At 40.8% G+C, this 13,007-nt stretch overlaps 1 protein-coding gene across 5 annotated transcripts in view; it reads left to right on the forward strand.

Annotated features, from left to right (window-relative positions):
* LOC132975729 (cullin-9) overlaps positions 1-13,007 on the forward strand; it is a 41,866-nt gene that overhangs the window by 1,416 nt on the left and 27,443 nt on the right. For all 5 annotated transcript variants that reach the window (XM_061040486.1, XM_061040488.1, XM_061040487.1 and 2 more), the window contains exons 2-4: positions 497-1,195; positions 10,406-10,560; positions 11,935-12,540. In XM_061040486.1, coding sequence (XP_060896469.1) covers positions 497-1,195; positions 10,406-10,560; positions 11,935-12,540 — 1,460 coding nt within the window. The remainder of the gene's footprint in view (positions 1-496; positions 1,196-10,405; positions 10,561-11,934; positions 12,541-13,007) is intronic.

Below are 13,007 nucleotides of genomic sequence, written 5' to 3' on the forward strand. Positions count from 1 at the left end.
CTTAATAAGAGCAATTTGTAACATACTGCAACTTTCTACACAATCTTTTATTGTTCTCCTTTCAAATCTCCAAATTTCCAAATTAAAGTTCTGAAATCACAGTCTCACATGGAGCCGTGGTTGAGTTTTCTAAGTATATCCTGAGCAGTGATGAAAACGAATTAAAGCAAATGTGAGAATATTGTGGAAAAAAAGTACCTCAACCTACTTTTTGTAGCTTAGGAAATGTATTTTTGAGACAAATGCAGAGACAGGAAATTTAGTTTTATGTCAAATTTAGGAACTGAAAATAGTTAGTGTCAAGAGTTTAAAAGATATTGTACACACTGATTATTGGCCATTCCAGACCCTGAATCGAAATTAAGAAGACAATATAATGTAACAGGATTTTCCTACTGTAAGTGAAACTGTTCTGTACGGACATTATTAAATGTAAACTTTCATGTTAACCCTACTGAACATACAATCTTGTGTTGTACCCCTGCTGTCTCATCAGTAACCATGGTGGGGGAGCGCCGCAATGGGAACCTGCTGGTCCAGCTCGGCCCAAAGCTGCAGGCTTATCCAGAGGAACTGATCCGCCAGCGCCGCAACCATGATGGCCAGACAGAGTACTTGATCCGCTGGTGCCTTGTCACCATTGATGATGGCTCCAGCTCAGGGGGCGGAGCCAGTGAGGCAGGAGGGACAGGTGGTGGCAGCTCTGGGGTAGGCGGGTCCAGTGGCTCCACATCTGGAGAGAGCAAACCGGAGAACATCCTAATGTGGATGTCAACTGAGGATGTTTATGCAAACTGCCCCACGCTGCTGGGGAAGAGAAAAACGGACACGCAACGTCCCCTGCAGCAGCAGGAGAAGCAGCTGGATGGCGAGTCATCAGGTGGAGGTCAGAGGAGTGGCAGCGAGTTTCCTTCAGACGTCACCTTTGATGAGGTGGAGCTGTCAGACATGAAGGAAGATGTGAAGAACCTGGTGTGTCGAGCCAGGAAACAGATGGCCAAAAAGAGTGACTTCTCCATCAGCATCACGCACACCATTCATGTGCTAAGCGCCTACGCCAGCATCGGCTCGCTGGTTGGTGTTTTTAAGGAGACAGGTGCCCTCAACCTGCTGATGGAGCTGCTGTGCAACAAGGAGACACAGACTCGACGCAGCGCTGGGAAGATGTTGCGAGCGCTTGCCTCTCATGATGCAGGTAACCACAAACTTTCAATTACAACACCACCAGGTGATTCTGCTCACTGATAAGCTGACAGTCTGTTTGAATCATGTGGGCACTTAAACACGACGCTGTTTAACAGTTTAATTTCTTTACTGTTAGCAGTTAAATACAATTTTCAACATTTTGGAAGAGAAAATTGAGTGTTGACTTCATGTTTAAAGTGGCGTCCCGCAAAGTGTCTTGTTCTCACAAGGAATAGTCCCCCATTTAAAAACTTGTACAATTTTACGTATGTTGATTCGTGAGCTCTAGAGATTCTGGTTGGTGGATTTTGTTCTCACCTTCTCGATTTCTCCACTAGAGATAGCGCTAATATTTACCTTAATGTAATAATAATTAGATTTTCCTTGATGTACGTCAAAACTATAATCTTTGTCAGCGAAAAAGATTTCTCTAAAAATGAACGAATGTTTGAGAACAGGACCCTGAAACTGAAGTAAGGTCATGAAATAAAGTCAAAATGCAAAATTCGATCACATTTTGCAATATTGTCTTGTTGACATTCGCATGTAGCTTCACCATTTCCTAAATCTTTCTGCTGATCCACATTAATTACACAGTACCTGAGGTTAGCTGGTGGCTAGCGTTGGCGTAGTCTGAATGGCATATGTTGAAGATGTTCGTATTGAAATGGAGATGACATCTGGTTTTATTGTGCAGCCTTGGTAAAGAGAAGAGGTGTCACTCTGTTGAAGTTGTTGACCTACAGAAACATTGGTTATTCAGTCCTGTCAGTGGTGTTAGAGAGTAGAGCTTCACTACCTCACAGATGATCTTTGATTATCCTCTAATGAATGAATAACATTGATTACTACCAAGTGATATGAGATTAAGTCCAAAGTGTTGAAACAAGCCGCAAATATACACACAGCAAGTGAAAAGAGAAGGTCTCCAATTTTCTTTTGTGACTGTGTGCTAGCTTCAGGGTGAAGGAAATTCAGCTGATCAGCCTGTACACACTATGGACATCCAACCCTAAACTGTTGCAAACATTCCTCCTGCTTGCTGTGAAATCGCGTCGGGTTTAGAAACATCAGCGAGACTCATCTGTTAATGTAATCTCCAGTATTCATTAGAGCACTGCTGCGGGAATATGTTCTCAGTCCTGCTCCCGCTAGATTTCTGACCATTACCACCCGCTCAACAAGAGTGTGTCACCCACTCCCACCCGCACCTTCAACATGTGTGTCCAATCCCACCCACACCTGCACAAATTCTGACCATTCACGCTAAATGTTAAGAATAACAAACACTTTGTTCAATCAAAGGAATGATAATATCAATGTGTTCACTTAAATGAAGCACCACTCATGACAGATACCTTTTTTGTCATCCATTAAAACAAAGCTTCCTTCCTGAATGGAGAGAAAGTAAGGACAACACAAAGAAAAAGCAACACTCCCATCCTCATCGTCCACATTTGTGGAAGCGGTCTGGTAAAATTGCCCGCTCTCGCTTAATTTTCTTCGGGTCCCACAGGACCCATGGGATCCTGCTCCAAATACAGCTGGTTTTTACCCTGTCATGAATGATCAGATAACTTCATCGTACCGCTTGACCTTTGTGTGTCTTCCGTGGCTTCAGTTGTGTCTGATCTTGAAGCCTCACCTCTCAAATCAGTTCTGATTGAAAGTGTCCATAGCAACATTCTCTCTGCAGCATCTTGCTGTATGTCTGCAGCTGGATTCACTTCACTCCTGTGATGCAGCAAAAGTTGTATTCAGACCTCAGTGTAGTAAATCTGTGTATGGAATACAACTGAACCTGGACAGGCTATGTGTGTGTGTGTGTCAGAGGGAGGGGTCTTTTGATCCCCCTCAGCATCTCAACAATGCATAACATCTGCACAGAGGATTGAGCTCAAATGACTCCACAATGTAGTAAAACCCTCATATTGTGAGTCAACAATGAAGGGATGGATTTCATCTCATAGCGTCCAGTAATATGACACCCTGATCCTCTTAAGTAAATGTATCCGATAACCTTTGTGCAGTCAAAGTGAAATGTTTATACCTGCAGTGGAGAAGAAGTTTGAAGTATTAATAGTGTTCTAAAGTACACTTAATGCATTACAACCTCTACACAAGATGTTGGGTTTTGTTCAAGTCCCGCCACTTTCCATGTAGTGTAGATGAATCAACAAGGGATGTCCTGATCCAACCTTAAAGATCGGGATCAGGGCCGATCAAATCTTTTTATAATTTATTAATAGATTTTATTTTTGCAAATCTTTGATGCAGCAACAGAAGGAGTTACACCATCTTCATATTTAATAATAAAAAATAGTTGGATGCATATAATTGTTAAGTATTGTCAAGTTGTTTAACTTGTTCAACTATTTAATTGGTCAGATGTATTATTAGAAAGATGTTTCCCACGAGGATTAGTTACATACCTGGATCCAGATTTTGGGCAAAATGAACTCGATCCGTACTTCTCTAGTGTTGCTTCCACGGTCCATAAGTTTCCCTGTTAGTTGACCTCACTGACAGAGACAGAACGCATGAATGAATATTTAAGATGCTGCTAACTAGGGCAACAGGTTGAGCTGCATTGTAGGATTCTGATGGAGGAGGATTACAATAATAGATTTAATCACATTTATCTATTGAAAATGTTTTAAATTATATTTTAGTCTTAAACGTTGAAGTTTTTATTGAGAAAACACAGATTTAAAATGAAACTTTACTGTATGTCGCTTCATGTTTGTACTGTTTATACACCGTTAATAATAGAGAACTAAACCATTGATGTTTTCTATAAAATATAATTCAGCCTAGTCAGGTGGAAAACTGTAACTTGTTTCTACATGGTAAATGGACTATAAGCTTGTCTGGCGCTTTTCTAGTCTTTCACTACTCAAAGCACTTTTTACACCGCAGTTCACACCTACCCCTTAACAACCATTCTGACACTGATGTAGAAGCTGCTATGTAAAGTCAAGTCCATCAATGAACTAATACATTCACACACATTTAGTGTGTGTAAATGTACAGTACTAGTCAAATGTTTAGACACACCTGATTTTCTCATATACATTTTGATCTAAAGGCTTATGCTTAAATGTTGAAGATGTGTTTCTTATAGAAATAGTGAAGTTGATGCCTATGTATGTATGCATTTCTTTCCAAAACAAATTGAAATTGTTTTTATTGTTTCAATGTCTTCTATTATTCTAAAATGTACAAAGTAATAAAACAAGAAAAGAAAAATCCTTCTATTAGTAGGCGTGCCCTAAATAAAGCTTATAGTAGCTATATTATAGTAATACAGTATAGTATACTGTATTATTGATAAAACTGTTACTGTTGTCTGTCCAGACTTTTCTCTGGTAGTGTATCTGTACAAGTTTTACAAATTGAGTCCTCTAATTTGAGCTCCACTCAGGCTGTGCAACAGAATTTGGTTGTTTACATCTGTACAATCACAATAAACATTCTATTGTTCTATTCTGAAAGTTCAGACTTTGAGTTAGAGAATGGTCCATCATGTTGCCTTATAATGTAGACTACTGCATACTGTAGACAACCCGTCTTGTGTCCTTACTTCATGAGTTTCACTCCTCTCAACCAGCTGTGGATTAAACAAAGTTTCCTTTTCTTTTCTTTTTTTTTTTAACTTTGTCACATGTGGAGAAATCCTGAGTGAGTAGCTGAGAGTTTTACTCATGAGTCATCTGGGCTGGGGTGAGAGAACGAACGCTCAAGCTTCATCATGATACGTATGCAAACACACCCTATAAAGCCTGATAACCGCAAACTGGAGAAGAACGCTCACTCTAATACATTTTTCTAGAGGTCATGAAGGCATTAGAGTTTGAGTTTTTTTTGTTGCTGAATGAGGTTGTCAGGTCAGGAAACCCCGAATTCAGAACAAGATAGTTTAAACTTGGGCAAAATCTACAGAGGCAGATAAAGGCAGCATGATTGACTGCGACCTGATTAGACTGCATAAAGCTAATTTGTACTTGTATTTATTCTTGGGGAGTTTTGAATAGTTTGGGACATTACATTTCACATTTATACAACATCTTTAGAAAATCTGCACCATAAAGATCCCTGTGAAACGAGGAAACATCCAATTTCAGGTTTCACCTCGCGAATGGTATCTAGCCCCCAGATTATTTTGATTGTGATTTATCTCATTATTATTATTATTATTTTTAAAAGATTTATTTTTATGCCTTTTATTTGAGAGATAGGACAGTGGATAGAGTCGGAAATCAGGGAGAGAGAGAGTGGGGAATGACGTGCGGGAAAGGAGCCACAGGTCGGAATCGAACCTGGGCCGCCCGCCTGGAAGATCACAGCTTCCATACATGGGACGCGCACTAACCACTGCGCCACCAGCGCCCCATCTCATTATTTTCTTTAACAATGCCGGGAAATCAGTGACAGAGACTAACATTCTCGCCTCAGTTAGCATGCGAGCGGAGCAGTGCAGCAGAACCGTCACGGCGGCAACAGTTAGCGCCCTGACAGTGGGTTTAAAAAAAACCTGTAAAGCACCATTTAGCTACAAAAAACACAACAACAGGCTTAGTACTTTCTTGATGAATACTGGCCCACAACTCATTAAGTTCTGGATTTTATCAATGTCCCTGCATTTTTATCCTCTCTCTGTCTCTCGTCATGTTATGTATTCTGTACAGGTTTAAAAAGAACAAAAAACGGTCTTGCCTTTTTTTGTTGGCAAAAGGCTTAAGAAGAGGTGATTCTGGTGATAACTGTTGCTGCTGTGACGGTGCTTTGCTTCAGCATCAGGAGCTGTCGACTGTCGACTGTCTGCAGCGCTGTACGCATGCACACTGTTCAAAAGCGTGAATGTTTGTGTCTGTCACTGATTATCCTGGCGTTGTTCTTAAAGGCTTTGTTTGATCCAGCAGATGTCGCCCTTGAGCACCAGCATGAACCAGAACAACTCGTGGTGCATTGTTGAGTTAGCATGCTAATGCTAGCGATCTTTATTATGCTCTTATCTTCACACTGCATGTAAATTTAACCCAAATGAGCGTAATCTAGAAATGCAGTTAAGCAGTGAGTACAGTATGTTATTCTTCTTTTCTCTAGTCCCTCAATTAAACAACTTTTATTCGCGAGGGGAGGAGTCAGCCGTCGTCCTGGCGATGTAAACAAACTGAAGATAGGACTTGGAAAACGTCACAGACAGTTGAACTCGGGTGTTACACCCATTGTAGACAGTCATTACTCACAGTTATTTTCAGAGGAGATACTTGATTTCTACATTTAAGTGGGAAAAATCACATATAAAGCCTTTAAGAAAATAATAAAATAAAGAATAGAAAATAATCTTGCAGGCCAGATATTATTGCTGGTGATTCACAAAAAAATTAGCTAAAAAAATAAAAAGAAGAGGTGGGGCGATAATACCGCATACTGCGCTATTAAACCACCCTGGATCACCGCGTGGGAATTCCTTCACTGCGACAGTCATAACCAGGCCCATGAGCTCCATCAGCGCTGAGGCAAAACTGGACCAACAGAAAGTCTGTCAGATTCTGACCGAGGCGAGGATGGTCTCTTTTTTTATACCAGGAAACGACATCATTATCCAGAGCAAGGAGGCTTTGTTTACTTGGTTTCCTAGAAACAAGGAGGCAATAAACAGGTTTGTTCATCAGGCTAAAGAGTTTCCATCAGACTGAACTCTGACTGTTAGTCCTTCAGAGTGTGTTTCATTCATTCAGCTTTCAGAAGCTTTGACTCTGTAGCTGCAAAGCCCAGCAGTCTCACAGAGGGACACCTGAAACCATGAGGCAGAACTGGACAGACACTCCAGAGACTGTTTTCTACAACAGTCAACACTAAAACATTGAACTTGTTTTGAACTTGAGTTTTCTTATAAACAAAAGTTTAGGTTTCTTACCAGAACTCACATTTGTCACAGATCTGAGACATTTAGACATTACGTTCCTCAGTGCATGCTATCCAAAGTACAGATAAGATCTGATCTGCATCTGATTTGAGGATGCACAGCAACAAGTAGAGCTGCAGCCTCTGCTTAGTGCTGCTGCAGTATTTTGGCAATACACACTCCCTGGATTAAATATGGCTGAATGACGATGTAAAATGTGTCCTCCCGAATAAGACTCTGAGGCCATTATCTCTGTTTACACCGAAGTTTCTAAGCATGTGTGTATAAAAGAAAAGAATGGCATAGAAAGGTATTCTTGATATTGACAACATTATGACAACATTGCCGCGTTATTCTCCCCAACACTCTTCTGTGGACTCGTCCTGAGTTGCATGTAACAGATTTAACACGATCCCACAGTGGACGGAGAATTTATTGTAAAAGCAGCCCAAACCTGCTTTACTGAGGCTTTGTTCGGACTCCAGACCGTCTAGATTTGCTTTTAAAACAGATCTCTAAGATGTAGAGATATCACCAACCTTTTTGCCGGTTGTAGTAGGAGCAGTAAGAAAAGCCCATGCTTATGCTGGTGCTAATGATGATTCTAAAAAAAGAAAGAAATACAGAAAGACACTAGCAATGAAGGTGCCATTGAGTGTGTTCATGGTTACTTGTAATGTATCTGAAGTTGCCTTGTGGCAGCATAAGAACAGATCCAGTTTCTTGTCCCTTAAAAACTCACACTGATATTTCCCAATGGAGGGCAGATGATTCAAAAGACACTTTGAAATCTGAGTTCAGTGTCCAGAGCATCCCTACTGAGACCCGTTTGAAGAAATCTCATTAGAATGACCACCTTCTAATGCGGCTTGGATCTGTTTTCTGATGTTTGTTAGTGTACAGAGTTTTTACAAACAGTCTGGATACAGTCCAGGTTTGTGCTGCCAGTCTTAATTAGACTCAGAGGCTGTTTGGTTGTGCTCAGGTATTTGACTAGAGTCAGCTGTCACATGAAGGAAGTTCACAGTGCTGCTTCATTGTCGTTCAAATGCTTCCCACGCTGAGAAAAACCACCATGACTCAACAGTTTGTTATCACATCTCCAGACCCACAGGGGGCGCCTAACTTCTCTCAGAGCAGCAGGGTTTACAAGATCTCAGATTGCAGAATACATGAGTACTGATTTCTCTGAAACTGAGTCATAAAGAGTGTATTTGTGAGTGAATTCCTTTCCAGTATCTCTCTGTATGTTTCTGAATGTTGAGAATGGGAGGTTTTTGATTAATAAAGAGTTAAACAACCTCCACAAGCATGCGTCTGTTGGATAGTGGTGTGTGTCTTTTAGAGCTGGGAATCTTTGGGTGTCTCACGATTCGATTTCCATTCTTGGGGTCACGATTCTACTGAGAATATATTTTTGATTCAAAATGATTCATTGATCCATGGATTCAAAGTCTATTTTTTAATTAGTACATACTTCAGGATCTACTCCAGTCATCTGTGAGACTGGCTGAATTTCTTGCTGCTCCATTTGGCACGCTACTGAGTTGAAGAGCTAGCATTAGCACTTAGCAGGGAATGTCTGATAAACCCAAGTTATGAATCTATTTAAAATCTCTGAAAAGAATCTCGATTTTTACATAACTCGATTTTTTGCCCACCTCTAGGGTCTTTACTGAAGTAGTTGTAGTTGTTATGACTTTCTGTAAGACAACCATTCATAAAAAGAATAATCATTTTTTAACTTCAAACCAAGAGAGGCTTCCATGCATTTCCTGACATTTGATCTCAATCCACACAAGAGAGCTACCCATGCAGCTTCATTCGGGACCAGTTGCACATTTTGATATCTTTATTGATATCATCAATAAAGATATCTTATCTTAAACATATGATGGTAATTACTCAAAGCTTGATAAATAAACAGTAGTGATGGGAAGTTCAGCTCTTTTCAGAGAGCCGGCTCTTTCGACTCCCAAACGGCTCTTAATTTAGGATCTTTTGTAGCCTCATATTTTAGCTTAACTTTGCAAAAATGAATGGTTTGTGTGTTGAAAACCCTTTTTGCGTGCATTTATTCTGTTACAAAAGCATTCTTACTCTTGTTAAATATTTTAATCAAACTTTTTAATTGCACAAATATAAAAATGCAAATACAAAATAAATACAAAAACTGCAAACAAATCCACAGAACAGAACTAGAACTCTTTAATCAAACATTATGAATGTCCTCAGTGCAGGTTGGCCTTGCGAAAAATGAGATGCCTCAGCTTAGATGGGCTGATGTGATTCCTTCTTTCTGTAAGTATCTGCCCTGTTTTTGAGAAGATTCTCTCAGAAGGAACAGATGTTGCCACAATACACAGTCTCCCCTCCATCACCTTCACCAGGCGTTGGGAAGACTGAGGCCTTGGCCTGCCACCATCCTCAAGATAGGATCTCACCTCCATTACAGCATCAGCATTAGGATTTCACCTAGCAGCATTCCTGTAGCTCTTTCATCAAAGAGCCTCCAAACAGGTTTAGAGGTTTAGAAATTTTCGGTCCATGGCTGAACAAAGAGCTACAACCATTTCCTTTACTTTCTGCATGGTTACTGGCCATGCTGGCAAATCAAAACAAAGTTCTGCCATGAACAGAGCTGGGGCTAACCCACTGTGTGAGCTAAGCAGGGAAAGGAAAAAACTGGGAGCCGGCTCTCACTCGATGAGAGTTGGCTCTTCTGATTCGCTACAAAGCATCGGCTCTCAGAGCCGCATCTTTTGAGCATGACACATCACTAAACTCTAAACCTGTTTGATCAGCACAGGATACACACACAGAAAAGTTGTGTTATTATGTGCAATAACATTGTTCAATATTACCATAACTTCTGATAAAATAACATCATTTGAAGACTACATGTTTGCTATTGCTCCCAGTGTTTATGCTGTTCTAAAAGTTTTACTGTATACCTTCATTTGAACCATGTCCCTCCTGAATCCAAAAGAAATGCAAAAGGAGTTTGTTTTTCATCAGTATTGGCACCATGTGATCTGAGTGTAGCTGAGAGCTAGCTTGAGCATGACCATTATACCCAGGTCAAATGTACGCATGCTGATTGATAAAGAAAAATTGTTTAAATAAAACAATTACACATATTTATAGCGATAAATTCAGACCTTTACCATGTATTCATTGTGAATGCTCGTACTGAGATAACAATGGAATTGCGATTAATAGCGCAGTCCTAATTACAGATTGAATGTCTGTGGAGTGTTGATGCTGACGTTGTGTCCTCCTGTCGGTCTGTGATGTGTTTGTCTGCAGGGAGTCGAGCCTACGTATTGCTGTCGCTCAGTCAACAGGATGGCATCGAGCAGCACATGGACTTTGATAACCGCTACACTCTGCTGGAGCTGTTTGCTGAAACCACGTCGTCAGAGGAGCACGGTATCTCCTTTGAAGGGATTCACCTGCCTCAGGTAAACACGTGGCACTGTCTTTATGACCTCATTCTGAACTGAAACCCCACCTTAAAGTGTTATTCCACCCCTAATCTCAACTAGCTGAAGCGGTTTGCTGTTCATCAAAATCTTTTTTTTTTTTTTTTTTAAACAATCCGAACACAAAGCCCAGATGATCGATTTGACACAACCAGAGCTACATAGAGAAAGTGCAGGCGCTCAGTCACATTTTTTCCTCTCTAGTCAGTGTTCTTGACACACAAGAACTTAATCAATCAATCAATCAAACCTTATTTATATAGCACCTTTCAAACAAATTAAATTGCAGTTCAAAGTGCTTTACAAGAGTACAGAAAAGTTATTGACGAAAAAGTAGTTTATAAAATCATTGAGCTGTTATTTTAAAACTTTTTATCAATGCTAATTTAATTAAACCCCAATCCCTAAAAAGCTGAGACGTGTGAAATGTAAATAAAAACCGAATATGATGATTTGCAAAACACTGAAACTCAATATTTGATTGAAAATAGCACAAAGACTACATGTCAAATGTTGAAAACTGAAAAATGTCTTTGTTTTTGGAAAATGATGAATTTGATGTTGACAATATTTGAAAAAAAATAAAGACACTTTCCTTTAATAACACTTTCTGTAACAACTTTTAAAGGGATACTTCACTCATTTGCATTAAGCTTTGTATCATTAGAAACCTGGTAGTATTTTTGAATGGTCGTGCATCCCGCCCTCATTTTCCCCTGAGATGGGAAATCTTTGTATTTCTAAGTCTGAAAAGGAGCTTCCAGTGAGGCAAAATGATGATTTTGCGTCACTGGAAGCTGTTGCGGTTAGCGGGTGTCAAACTACAACACTAGTTCCTCATATTTTCGACCACTGAAGCTACAGACCTATCACAGATCAGTAGGTGGGAACTCACTCCCAGAATCGAAACTTAACGTCCGCCATATTGCTTGGAAGCTATGCTAACAGGCTCTATGGAGAAAGCTGATAATGGTTGTACGTTTGCATGGATTTATTTGGGGATTCCTTGGCAAAACAACTTAATATCTTTACTACTTTAGTGTTGGTCTCATTCTTCTGTCAGTATTAACCAAAATAAGCCACTTAGGAGATTTTAATTATTACCTGTATGTTTCCATAGTAACTGCAGTTAAAAATGTTTTTAAACATCTAAGCCGAGCTTGAAATCCACTGGATTGAAACCTTACAGAGTATTCAGCTCAGTTCTCATGTAGATGACGCAGGGTCAGGATGAAGCAGGAAGCAGATGGAGGTTTTTTTCTTTTCTTGTGGTAGTAAGTGTGTTTGAGTGTCATCATTATAGCCACATACAGAGTGTGTACAGGTTGTTTGTTGATATCTGTTCATGCTTAGATTCCAGGGAAGCTGCTGTTCTCTCTGGTGAAGCGTTACCTGTGCGTCACGTCTCTGATGGACAAACTCAACACGGCAGGGGTGGAGTCTAACTCTGACAGACAAGATGCAAGCCCCTCCCCTGCCTCCTCCTCAAGCACAGCCCACCAGACAGAGCACCTCCGTGTACAGCGAGAGTTTGACTTCACCATGGCCATGGCAAACCTGATCTCAGAGCTGGTACGCGTCATGGGCTGGGACCGAAACCGACAGCCTCTCGATGGCTCCATCCATCGCTCTGGAGGAGGCGGGGTCTCTGGGGAGGAGCAGGGAGAGGAGGCTCGACCTATCCTTAGATCCATCTTCCAGCCTCGTTTCTGCGCCTCACCTGTTGTTCTCACCAGCAGCTCTGCTGTAGCCGCTCCCGCTGCCTCGCAACATAAGAAGAAGCCAGGAAACGGATATAAAACACGCTCTGAATTCGCCAGCCGTTCGGCCTATGTTGAGTACGTTCAGGACAACCTGAAGAGTGGCATGATGGTGCGCATGCTGGAGGACTACGAGGAAGCAAGCTGTGGAGATGAAGGAGAGTTTCGCTACAGCAATGATGGCTCGCCACCTGTTCAGGTGAGGGACAGAGCTATGATACAATCTTTTAAAATAGATGTTGTCATGGGAAAAGCAGTGGGAAAGGGTCAGTGTGCATTCAGAACACAATGTGTTAAAACCAGGGTCCTGACAGATCCTTAAAAAGCTTTCAGTATTTTCAAATTAAAAATGCTTTATTGCAAATTAAAAATTAAAGTTTTCCGCCTCATTGTGGTCAAATGTCTTAATATATATCTCATGTTTGGCTGTTATGTAAGGTGTGAGTTCAGTTTATTACTGGAGTCTAGACGGTCCCCTTTTTTCAGGCGTTAAAACAGTGAGCAAAATGTGCTGCTTCCTGTTTGAGGCTGCAGCTCCTCCTGCTGGCTGGAGTGTGGTAAACAATGATGAAGTTAGGAGGGATCAGCGTGTGAATGTAGTCCTGGCTCAGCTGCTTTATTGACCTTCCTGCAGTCTTCTAGAAAGCTAAATGGTATTGACTGTTC

Source organism: Labrus mixtus, chromosome 6 (genome assembly GCF_963584025.1).
Source record: "Labrus mixtus chromosome 6, fLabMix1.1, whole genome shotgun sequence".
Lineage (NCBI taxonomy): Eukaryota > Metazoa > Chordata > Actinopteri > Labriformes > Labridae > Labrus > Labrus mixtus.